Source organism: Pipra filicauda, unplaced genomic scaffold (assembly GCF_003945595.2).
Source record: "Pipra filicauda isolate LSUMZ 115617 unplaced genomic scaffold, ASM394559v2 scaffold132_size2486313_pilon, whole genome shotgun sequence".
Taxonomy (NCBI): Eukaryota; Metazoa; Chordata; class Aves; order Passeriformes; family Pipridae; genus Pipra; species Pipra filicauda.
The window spans coordinates 1,828,643-1,841,267 of record NW_024103796.1 but is presented as its reverse complement, the minus strand read 5'-3'; the positions used below and the strand labels follow the sequence as shown (position 1 = coordinate 1,841,267).

The 12,625-nt window shown below is 42.9% G+C and overlaps 1 protein-coding gene across 4 annotated transcripts in view; it reads left to right on the top strand.

Annotated features, from left to right (window-relative positions):
• Nucleotides 1-1,057: 1,057 nt before the first annotated feature.
• CRADD (CASP2 and RIPK1 domain containing adaptor with death domain) overlaps nucleotides 1,058-12,625 on the top strand; it is an 80,383-nt gene continuing 68,815 nt past the window's right edge. The window contains exons 1-3 of one of the 4 annotated variants that reach the window (XM_027732283.2): nucleotides 1,318-2,882; nucleotides 3,589-3,829; nucleotides 4,361-4,666. In XM_027732283.2, the coding sequence (XP_027588084.1) occupies nucleotides 4,369-4,666 (298 nt within the window). In that variant the 5' untranslated portion in view covers nucleotides 1,318-2,882; nucleotides 3,589-3,829; nucleotides 4,361-4,368. Of the gene's footprint in view, nucleotides 1,202-1,317; nucleotides 3,830-4,360; nucleotides 4,667-12,625 lie in introns of those variants that run through there. The other 3 variants (XM_027732285.2, XM_027732287.2, XM_027732284.2) reach the window with 3 other exon arrangements.

Here is a 12,625-nt window from a genome sequence, read left to right as displayed (position 1 = left end):
GCTCTACTTTTGGTCATATTTTTCTATGGCAAGTATTTCCTGGGTACAGTAACCAGGAAAAGCACATAAAGGTTTCCATAACTAACTTCCAAATACCCTTAAGTCTGTACAATTACTCTAAACTGAGTGTACAAATAAGATTCACACGGTGTCAACAGCAGCTGCAGCCACCACCTTTCCTGCTTTTCCAGAGGGTAGGCATTAGCATGCTGTGCAGACCACAGTTTGCTCGCTGTGGTTGCCTATAGCTTCAAGGTAGCACGTTCCAGCACTGCAGGATCTTTTTTTTTTTTCTTTCATCGCTATTGCGGTCCCAACATGAAAGGAAAAGGGCTGACACCACTAAATCACGTGTAACACCTGACACCTACGTAAAGATGGAAAAAAGTTCTTCCATGGTATGTGACAGAAAGTGATACCGCCTCATTTTTATAGCTCTGTGAATCATAGTCATCTCTCTTCTACCATATTTTCGTTCCAGATATTAATATAAAATTATGTGAATTCAATAATACTGTATTCAGTAATCAATAAAACGACTAGATTAATAAAATGACCAGAATGTGCATAGCACTGTGGTAGACACAGGCTGGCACTCACTTTAGTAAACGGTTTTCATCTATCAAAGTTTCTTCATTTTTAGGCTGCTCAGATGAAAGTAATGAAGCCAAATATGTATAGTATTCCATATAATACTTCTCTGTGTTTGATATGACGATACAGCACCGGGATGAACTTCGACTTAGCGCAATGCTTGAAAATAGGAACCAATATTCCTAGAGAGTAATGGCATCAGCTGTTTCTAATGCCATTAAAACTCCAATGTCGTAATTTCTGATTTAATTTTGGATACAACCCCTCCACTCGCTGAACACCCCCACCACCCAGACGCTGAGAGCGCAGCAGGTCCTCTGAACTCCTGGAAAGAGGCCCCTTTCGAGGAGACCCCCCGCCGCGGCACTGGGCAACGGCGGGACCCCCCAGCCGGCGCCAGGGCCGCCCGCACCGCCCGCACCGCCGGGCTCCCGGCGCGCTGCCCACAGCTGACATGGCGGCGACGGCCGCCCCTCCTCGGCCGGCCCGGCAGGGCGGCGGCGGCGGCGGCTTCCGGCGGAGCGCGCTCGCCTTCCCCACGGATGGTGCTGCCCGCGCAGGCTCCGCGGGCTCCGCGCCGCCCGGGGTAGTTCCGCGCTGCCCTCGCGTAAGTAGGGGAGGGGGACGGCGGCTCGTTCGCCCAGGCGCTGCCCGGCTCGGCTCGGCTGCCCGCGCCCGCCGCCCCGGGAGCCGCGCAGGGGGAAGCGGGAGAGCGCTGCCGAGGAGCCGTTCGGTGGCGCCCCGGGGCCGAGGCAGGGGCCGGGCTTCCGCGGGGCGGTCTCGGGCCGCCTCCGCTGCCGCCGCCGGTGCCGGAGGGAAGGCCGGAGGGCGGCTGCTGCCGGCAGGGGCTCGGGGCCAGGGTGCCGGCAACCAAGCCCTGGCTGTTGCAGGAGAAGCAGCGTCGAGACCTCAGCTGCAGGGAAGGAGTTAAAAGCAAAACCTGATTTTTTTAATGATATATTTTTAACCCGTAGGCATGCTGTGAATAGGCAGAATCACTCGTGGGTTAGGCGGGGGAGACCTTATCCTTAGCTAAGCAGGCGTATGGGAACGCACGTGGGAGTCATGAGCAGCCCGTTGCAGTTGGTGTTAGGGAAAACGCCGAAGTTTTTGTAGCCAAGAAGTGAATGTGCCTTTTTAGAATCAGAAAGGGCTTTTATCAAAAGTTTTATCTCCATTCATGGCCAGATTCTGTGTCAGATTTGAAAAAATGCAGACCTGCTTGTGTTGGTGTGGCGATGAATCAAGGATTGTGCACATTCAGCAGGACATGGACTGCGTTTCTTAGAATTTGGCTTTACAATGGAAAGGAACAATTTTCAGAAGTATCTGGGAAGGGTTTGAGCCATGTCTTTTTTTGGGTCAATGGACATCTCATCTTTTTCATTTTCCATGGAATTACTACACAAAATTTAGTTCAGGGCTTACTTTGCATCCCTAGATATAGCCTGTGATTAAAACGAATTTAAATTAATTCTGTGTTGCACTAAGCTCTGTCCCAACACTGTAAACACACAAAAAGAAGTACTTAATCTTTAAAAAGACCTTAGAAAGCAGTACACCCCATCCTGGAAGTTTATTAGGACAATGCCAGGACTTTACAACCTCAGTTGTGTGCACTCTGCAGTCAGCAAGATTCCTCCTTCAGATTCATGGCTTGATAGGCATTTTTCAGCAGCCAGAGGTGCAAACTGAGATGGTTGGTAAGAGCTTGTTTTTGAAAAGTGTTGGCTGCTTTGGTCATGAAAAAGAGGAACTCATCAAGTGCTGCACAGTGACTGGAGAACTCAATGATTCTCATCCAGCACATGGGTGGGGAGGCTGCTGGACGGGGACTCTCACAAGTGGCTTGTGCAGAATGTGAAGCACAAGAGTTTTGTAGCATCTGAAAGAGATTTTTGCCTGGGTTGAGATAACACCCTCAGAGCTGCTGCTGGATGTCTGTCTTGAACTCTGCAAGTGTTTTGTGAGCTCAAGGGCATTCCAGAAGGGAGAAGCAATGGGATTTACTGGCTGAATTTTTGTCCAGAGATACCTTCCAGTAGTGTAAAGGTACTATGTGTTGGAGACCAGAGTCTTCAGCTTCACCTCTCCAAAATTAACCTCCTAACATCAAGTGGGGAAATCCAGTTCTTTCTTGCCTGCTCTTTTTCCTGCTCCTTCCTTGCAATATTGTCTCAGTCCATGATGGAGTTTGATGTTTGAGCTATGCTTAGCAAACTGGCATTTCTTAAAGACATGTGCTGGGATAGCCGTTACTTGATTCCCACATGATCCCTAGACACAAGGTAAGCACCTTGAAATTCACTTCAGTATATGAGAAATGCACCGAGTAACCCAGGAAGGTCCTCTGGGAAAGTGCCTTCCAGCAGTGCTTTTAGCTCTCAGTGGAAGCATTTTTGGAAAGTGGCTTTATCAGAGGATGTCACAGACAGGGTTTTCCAGTCTCTCTCTCTCATGGTGCTATGCCCTTGCATTCTGACCAAGGTGCCATTTGCATGCCGATATGTTTTGTTGGTTGCCTGCCCTAGATTTTAACAACCAGGTCAACCAAAAAACCTCTGATGGGGCCCTGGGAGTCACTAGGCACCTCTGATGATAAAAAGACTTCAGCAGGATTCATACAAAGGCTTTGAAAATTCCTGTCTCGCCTTGTATCCTCAAGCTGAATGAAGTAGAGTTTCTGCTGTTCAAACAGCAGCTTCTGGTGTAATTATTAGAAACCCTCTTGCCATAATCACAACACCTACTGCAGTTTTTTGACTTCATTATTTAGTAATGAGAAAGTATCTCATTGTATTGTCCTGTCACTTTCCTTTTCAAGTATCATTAATGGCCCTAAGGATATGTTTGTCGTTAAGGATTAGACTAGACATCTCGAGTTGGTTCATAGGTCTGATATAGACTCCTGTCATGATCTTGGGTCTCTGGTCCTTGACTCTTGTTCTGTAGAGTGACTATAAAATGCATCTTTTTTGGCTTTTATCTCATCAGAGTGTTAGTCAAGTAAAATGGAAGCTGGCAAAGGGCATCTGATTGCTTACTGTGAACACATTAGAAGGGAGGGAGAAGAGCTTCTTAAGCTAAAGAACAATTTTGGCAGAAAAAATGCCTATAAATGGAAGGTGGATAAATTTGAGATGGAAATTTGAAGAAAGTTTCTCATCATCAGATCAGTCAAGCTCCAGAGCACTATTCCAGGATGATCTGGGGGGAGAACGACCTGGTGCATAAGGTGCGTTTCTACCCCTTCTAAGCTTAAAATGCAGGCCAAAGCTACCTCCTGCTGTCCCTGCTGCTGCTGCCTGGCTGTAGTGCATCTACAAGTCCTGCTGCTGCTTTTGTAATTATATCAGTGGTCAGTTGTGACATCTCTTTAATTTTTGGGGTTAGAGTCTCTTAAGGACTGGCAAGTGCTCTAGCTGCCTTTAATGCGGACCTTAGCCAGTTAGTGAGCGGGATTACGTGGCGTGGGTTTCACTCCAGCAAAGAACTTGGCTTCACAATACCAAAGGTTCTATTCTTGTCTAATATTTCCCAGAAATGGCTGCATTTTACCTTGTGAGACAGTGAAATCTGAGCAGAAAGAAGATGATAGGGATCATTAACAGTTTACCCAGGCTGGTGATTCTGAATTTGTAATTCTTTCTGAAGGTTGACAGGTGTCAAAACATCTCTTCTGAATGTTCAAACATCACTTCTGGATGTTAAAGGTCTCAGTGTTTTAATCTTTATACGTTTCCTTACTCCTTGTCTCACATTCTAGATTACCAGATGGATGCCAGAGATAAGCAGCTTTTACGCTCCCTGCGCATTGAGCTCTGCACAGAGGTGCTGGTGGATGGACTTGTTATTCAGTATCTCTTCCAAGAAGGGATTCTTACAGACAGTCATGTTCAAGAAATAAAAGCCCAAACCACCAGTCAGAGGAAAACTATGATGCTCCTTGATATTCTCCCCACCAGAGGACCCAAAGCTTTTGAAATGTTCTTGGATTCCTTACAGGAGTTCCCATGGGTTAAAGACAAGCTGATGATGAAGCGTAAGGAAATGACAGTACAAGGTCCTTCAGGTAAGGCCAGGATTGTTGTTGCTGGTATTTTGAAGGTTGGTATTTTGATTGTTGTTGCTGATATTGTTCTCAAGCCATGATTTTAAAAGTATTGAATGTACCAGTAATTTCAAGTTATGCATTGTGATACCAAGAAAAGGGAACAGCCTGAATTTCCTGGAAGCCAGACAAATATCAGGAAATATTGCGAAGTTAGGGGCATGAGCAGGGCTGAGTTTCAGGAGACAAGGAGATAGCAGGAGGGGCTGCCTTGGGTGAGGCTGGAGTATAGGAGGACCCATAATCCATTACCTCAACGGGAGTGGACTATAAAAAGTAGTTTTGACTGGCTGCAGAACAGTCTCTTTACCATCCGTATCTGATTATTGTTTGGTTTATGTATGTTTTACAGTGATTTGTTTCTGGGTCATTAATACTGACAGAGTTTTTATTTACTTTTATTATGATTTTGATGTAATTTTGATTTAGTACCAGGTACTAATTTAGATTTATTTAGTTTATTATATTTACTGGAGTACAAATATCTAGGATCATTACTTCCAAAATTACTAACCATTGCTTATTTTTAAAACAAATGTAGGAGCTAACTGATTTAGTGGGTCTTAAATGATCTTATTTAGTAAAATCTCTGGCATTTAAATGTACTTCTAAAATTAGTTTTATGGACTTGATGTTTGTTCAGAAGTGATTTCTTTACCAATCCATGCATGCAATTGGCTAAGCCGTTTTGAAGTCAAGACAACTGCTTAAAATTCACATTTCTTCTCCCAGATTCTGGCAGCATGCTCTGACTGCTAACCTCATGTTACCAGTGAGATAGTGAAATAGTCCTCAGTTGGGAACATCCTTTCCAGGCAGTCTGATTAATCTTTCTCCAAGTCCTCCACCCCCTGCTCTACCCCCACTTTTGTTTGGTCATACATATTTTGATGCACATGACTTGTGATTTTTCCAGTGTCAGTGTGCTTTATGTGAGACTGAAAGCCTGTGAAGATGGGTGACTAAGACCCGTTGACCATCATGTGCACCTGCATCTCAGCTGCACGTTCAAGAATGTTTTGTCAAGATCTGCTGGACAAATCCGAGATTATCTTACTTTAGGACATTTTTAATGGAATATTGTGACAGCTGTCTTTCTGATGGTCTCTGTGGAGGTTGCTGTGTGTGTGCTTGGAAATGAGTAAATAATTTTCAAAAACTGGGAAACAAATATGCTATGCTGCCTACAGGGCAAAACACTTCAAGTTCTCATCACAGTGCAAACCAAGGCATTGAATGTGTTGGAAAAGGCCTTGCTCAGACCAAATCCTGAGCTAATGCTCTTTATCTGCCTTACAAAACAGCTTCTTCCTTGGATAATTGCTGCTTAAGCTGTTGAATAATTCTTACAGTTCCAGAAACACACAGCCATCAAGTGGAAAAATTGTTACCGATTTTTGTTCTTCTTGTTTTATGGGTTACTTGTTCCCATCGTTTGTTGACTAAGGTGTTGGATTTAAGCGTATCAAGTTCTTTGGTTTCGAGTGGGCTGATTCTACTTGATAATCCTATTGCCAAATTTTGTGTGTAAATTAGAAAAGACTTCCAGACTAGCTCAAAGGCTACTGTTATTTTTATTTGTGGCAATACAGAGTGTAAGACCAGGATAAGAGGCAGATTTTGTAGACGTGGTCTTTAGAAACCAAGGAAAGGGAGCACCATCTGTGCCCTAATAAGTGCTGACTGCGCCCTGGAATGAATTGGAAACTATGGTGGCATCATCAGCTCTGATTACATGCAAGAAAATGTGCTTTGGGATAAAAGCTTTGCTTTGCATTCTAACAACAAAGTTGGAAGCTTTTGTCTTGGCAGAGTACATGAGCATATGCTTAGCCTTAAGCATGGAAAAAGCCATTGGTTCTAATAAAACTATAAGCATATTTAAAATTAAATGTACTCTCTAGTGCCATGCTAGATAACTTCTGCCTTATTGGAACTGTTCTTATACATGATTATTTGACAATGACAATTTGTTTTAAAGAATCTGTTTGTGGTGAAAAGAGCCTACCCCATACACACTACCTTTTTTTAGATCCTAAAACTTTTAAAATTGGTTTTATGGCCCCAGTTTTTTAAATTATTTTTTTTGATCATATATACTATGGAAACTGAATGCTTGCTGTTCACTTGTTTATGCTTAATTAAAATTCTGTTAACTGAAGTAAAATATCCTCAGTTTTTACAGATCCTTTGCAGAACTAAAGACTGGTAGCAAGTTGGTCCTTGAAGGAAGGTTTTATTTTGGTCTTTCACTTCACGGTGGCTACATGGAGGATTTTTAAAGTCAGTGACTAAGTAGACTATTAGATTTGTCTATCTGAACCTAAAACTGGCATGTGCACAGTGATTTTCCTGTGTAGGTCTTTGGGTTATTTTACATTTTGTTCAAAGAGATCAGGCTTTCTATCTTTGCTTCAGCAGAGAAGCATATTTTGTTGGTTGCTAGTTAAAAAAAAAGTCACAACTGTAATTATTTAGAAACTTTTAATTTATTTTCTTCCCCTAGTTAAAATCAAACCCAAAACAACAAACCAACCAAACAAAACAAATGGCAATTTCAGAAGGTCAGAAAAAAAATATTTTGTTTTGCTTTGTTGTATAAATATGATCTGATGAACCGAGCAGCTACAAAATGGAAGCCAAAGTCTGAGACCTAAGCAAGATACTGCCACTGACTCATCATGACTCTTTGAGTAAATTCTTTCAAGGCAATGGATTTACTGACTCCCAAGTTGTGTAACTTGGTGTAGTGTTCATGGAACAGCATAGGCAGGAACTGTAAATTGGCTCAGGATTCAAACCCAGTTTGGCTGCTTGCAAATAAATGAACTCTAAAACCACTGATATCCTGAGTTTTATTGCTCAGTGTCTGTTGACTTAAAAATAATAGTTCTGTATATGTATATACATCTATATGTATATAGATGCTCTGGGAGTATCTGTTGTAGTTTCAAGGAACACAAAAGACCTTGATCTTGCAGAGCATGAGGAATACTTTTTCTATGAGAATCAGGAGAGGGATGTGCAGGCAGGTAGGACCACTTGCATCTGTATAACTGCAGCAAAGAGATCCAAGATTCCTTCACCTTGTTTGTTTACTTAAGGCACAGGGCAGCCTATTGCCTACGGTCACCTTTCTCCTCTCTCCTGTGGACCTGACAGATGGCCAGAGCTTTAGGGAAACCTTATCGTAAGGTGGGGAAATACCTGGGTAATACCCCAAAATCCCAAGGAGGAAATTCAAAGTCATGTGCTTTTGAAGGTAAATATTTATAACTTTAATTGATTTAAAGATATTAGGGTTCCTTTCTTGCTTGTGTAATAACCTGTGATAAAACAGTTCACCTTGTGCAGAGTGGCATTGCAAGACTTAATCATTATGAACATCAACCACAGCATGAGTTCCTGGTTTTGAAGATCAAAACTCCTGCCATAGTAAGAGTTAACAAAAGTAATGTGGGTCTGTTTCATTGGGAAAAGACTATTCTGTTTTTTCTGCCCTAGTTTGGATAACTTTATGCCTTTGTCAGGAACATAAATCTTCAGTATAGTCTTATAATTCCTACAAAAAACTACAGCTGTTGGCAGTAGAATTCCCTTCTTTCTAGGAACAGAAAACAGTTACCCAATATTTTTTACACTGAATTAAAAAAATATATGAGCTTTGATGGCATTTGTTTATCAGAATTTTTCTAATCTCTGTCCACTTGGGAATTTCTTGGTCCAAGTATTAAATTTCTCTCCATAATACATGTGCTATAAAATAATTTACTTCTAAAAGTGTTAGTATTGCACTTCTTTGTAGTATAGATTTCTCCATTCCACAGAAAATCACAGCATACTGAGAAAGAAAAAAGTCTGAGATATGGCATTTGCCAGAGGAATCCTAGAGCAGCTGCTGTTATCTGGCAAATGTTAGTGAATTTAGGGCATGGAGTTACACGGAATTGCCATGGGAAAGCTGTACTCTCACAACTAAGCAGGGGATATTTTCTAATGCACGATTTTGTTGTTGTGGTACCTAGTCAACGTTAAGGTCCTGTTAGACTTGGGTGAGGTTTTTTGATTTGAACAGATTTTAGTGTGGTTGAGGTTTTTCCCTGGATATGTGGGGAGTATGCGTTCTCATATGGCTATATAAAGCTTCATGTTGTGTAACACTTTGGATGAAGCATGCAAATAGAAAACAAAGCAAAACATGTACTTATGCTGAGAAAGCCAGACAGCCTTCCATGCCCTCCCAGCTTTCACAAAGTCCTTTTTCCACAGCTGGATTGTGGGTTTCTAAGAATTTGGATTCAAATGCAAAAGCATTAGGACATGGGAAATTTTAGTATGTCTTTCTGCCTTTTGTTGGCTGCTTCCTGCCCTCTTCCTGTCCTGCTTCCTCTCCCATCTAATGCAGTGAGGAAACAGCCTGATCTCTTGCCTTTTCCATTTGGATGTCAGATAGGAGAGCAGCTGAAATGGTGGACACAAGATAGTGGTTTTTTTCTTTCTTTTCTTTCCCTCCCCTCTCTTGTATAGTCCAGTGGCAGAAGGGGGAGTTTACTCCCATGTATGTCTGAAGGAATGGGCTTAGCAGCCTTGGCCATGCTGGGTTGACCCGGAGATGAAGAAATGCCCTTGCGCCACATCCTAATGCCTGGAGGCTATAGAAAATGTTATCTGGAGAGATTCAAAGGCATCCTGGTAGGAAAATTTCCCGAACTCTTTTCCACATTCCCATCTCCCCTGAAAATCGGGTGTTACATTTACAGCTTTGGCTGTGTTCCTGACCACAGTGCACGGACTGAAGTCTGGCATTAAAGGTTTGTGCAGATACTCAATATTAACAGTATGTATCATGACATCATGACATGGACAAGTAATCAACTTCCCTGGTTCTATGGAGCATTCTGTGTATTTATTTTAGTTAGTTGTGTGTATGGATGTAAGATTTTCTTTTTTTTTTTTTTTTTTAAAGTTTAAGGAGTATTTGCTTGCTTTCTTTTTTTGCTTTCTTGCTGTGTTAAAAGCAGCTGTCTTTATGCTGGTTACATGCTATGTTTTCACTTTGAGAAGCCTAAATCTTAGGCATCACTGTTAGGAACTATAGTGTTTCCAGCCTCAAACAATTTCTCTCAGGTAATTTAATGGAAAGATAAACCCATGTTTGGTGTCATCCTCAGTAAGACATATATGTAAGGCTAATAATAATAATAATATAGATTTAATAAAATGTGTAGACCCTGGAAGCTGGAGGGGAGGAGTGAGGTCTGGCAAGAGAGGTGTTTAGACCAGCCGTGCCTGATCAACTACTCTTAACCAGTGCCACAAAGAGGAAGCAGGGGGTAATTGGGATTGAATACTCCCTGCGGTAGGAAGTGAAGACATCCATCTGCTGACCAGACCTGATGACTTCCAAAGCTTGCTTCTTTCCCAGGGACTGGATCCAGGACATCACAGTGGTTGCCAAGACCTGGCCAATCATCAGACTTTGCTACTCTCTCATGTGAGCAGTAATAACACTTCAGTAGATTAAGGATGACTATGGGGCTCAGTGATTCCATGTGAAGGGATGAAGCCCCAGCAGTTCTCCATCCTTCCAATCAAGAGGAAAAACCTGGGCAGGGATGGATGCATCCTGCATATTCACACATCTGTGCACCTGCTGTTCTAACAGCACTTTGGACTCCATGACCACGGGACAGTTTTCAAGAAATGGGGACTGCTAGGAACAAATGGGATCAACTCAACAGTGTGGGGAAAAGTGTCTTTACCAGCAGGTGTTCTGATATGAAGTGGAAGACTGCATGGCTGCAGCACTGCAATGTCATTGGATTTGCAGAGATGCAGTGGGATAGTTCACACAACCGCAGTGCCACAGTGCATGGCCTCTTAGGTTCTTAGACAAGGATGCCATTGCAGCCTTTTCAAAGGAGTGTCTTGAATGCCAGAGTTGTGCTATTGCCTGGGCAATAGGCTGGTCAAAAGCCTGGATTAGGATCAAAAGGGAGCTCAGTAAGAGAGACATTGTGGTGGCACCTTTAGTAGGGCTTCCCGATCAAAAGGGGGTAGAGCCTGTAGAAAGGAAGGTAGCAGTTTTGCAGTACCTACAAAGAGGATATCAAGGTAAGACAGGGATAGGCTCTGCACAGCAGTGCATGATGGGAAGATAAGAGGTGAAGCATGTTAGTTGAAATGGGAGGTTCTGACTCATTATAGAGAGAGTTTTCATCACAGGGGTAGTCAAGAAGTGGAGCAAGGACCCAGAGTTCAGCCATAGAGGTTTTCAGGACCTGGCTGATCGCAGAGATCATCCTGCTTTTAACAGAAGGTTGGACATGAGACCTCCTGAGGTCTCTTGCAAGTCAAATTTCCCTATGATCCTATGAAGTCCTGTTTAAAGAGTGCTTCTTTTGGATGTCCTGGTTCTCAGGGAAACTGACAACTCTGGTATCTGCTGTAATGTGACACAGTATGGCAATCCAGGAGGCTTCTGGAATGCAGAAGGTAATATCTTGATGAATTTCCTGGATGAGAAGTGTAAGGGAGGTACTCTACTGGCCATGCTACTCACAAACAAGGAACACCTGTTTAGGGACGTGTTTGTTAACATAGTCTTGAACGCAGTTACCATACAGTGCTCAAGTTTAAGGCAGAGAAGAGAGAAAAACAAGTAGAAGTGTAAAGATCCCGGACTTTAGTCTGTTCATGAAACTGGTTGATGGTACAGTGTAGGAGACAGTTCTGAAGGACAAAAGCATCTAGGAGACCTAACTGAGCCTCAAGGAAAACATCTTCAAAGCACAAAAATGGTCCATTCCTATGTGGAGGAAAAGTAACAAACGTGGCAGGAAGCTAGCTCAGCTGAAGTCCCAACCTAACTCAAATTCAAAGAGGAATTGTCTAGGAGGTGGAAGTGATGACAGGCTACCCAGGAGTAATATAAAAGCATTCTGTGGACTTTTAGGAATAGAGTTCTGAAGGGCAAAGCTCATTTGAGTTTGAAACCGTTCAAAGATAAGAAGGACAAGTTGGGCTTCTACAGGTACACTGACAGTGGAAGGAAGACTAAGGTAACCACTGAAGAAGGGCACAGAAAATGTTGGGTCTTCATATGCAAAGTCTGCTCTCAGTTGGCCCTGATCTCTGTGTCTAATACTGGAATTTGGGTGAGGGAGATGCTGTTTATAGTAGAATCAAGTTAGGAACTACCCGAATGGACATGCAAAAATCCGTGGAGCTGGACAGGATGTGTCTGAGAGTGTTGAGGGAGCCAGACTATGTCTTTGAGAGGCTGTTTTCTGTCATGTTTGGTAGGCTGTGGTAAGCCAAATGCACAAAATGCAATAAAGTGACTAGTAACAGCTAGGTTGGGTATACCACACGTGAATCAAGCTTAACCAACGTGATTCTTGCCTTCTACAATAAAATGACTGTCTCTGTGGATGATAGCAGCAGATTTTGTTTAATTGACTTCAACAAGGCTTTCAGCACAGTCTCAGTGGGATTCTTGTGGCTAACTGGGAAAGTATGGACTGAATGGGTGAACTGCACAGTGGTTGAAAGAAAGGTTGGACCACCAGTCTTAAAGGATGTCTGTCTAACTGGTGGCTAATTAGGAGTCATGTTCCTCAGGGCTGACAGTGGGATTAATTCTGTTTAGCCTCTTTGTCAGTGACCTGGGTGATAGGAGGGACTGTATCTTCAGGAAATTTGTAGGTGAATTAACTTTGCTCACTTGTCAGTTTGCGTTCTGTGACCTTTGAATGGTGCCTAAAACAGGAAGGCAGGATGACTCCGGGCCCTGGGGGTAATTTAACACAGGAGAGTGGGACTGCCTCTCAGAGGGATCCCTGCAAGCAGGATGAATGGACCAGCAAGAACCTCATGACATTCAGGAGAAGGAATTGTGAAGTCCTGTACCTAGGATAC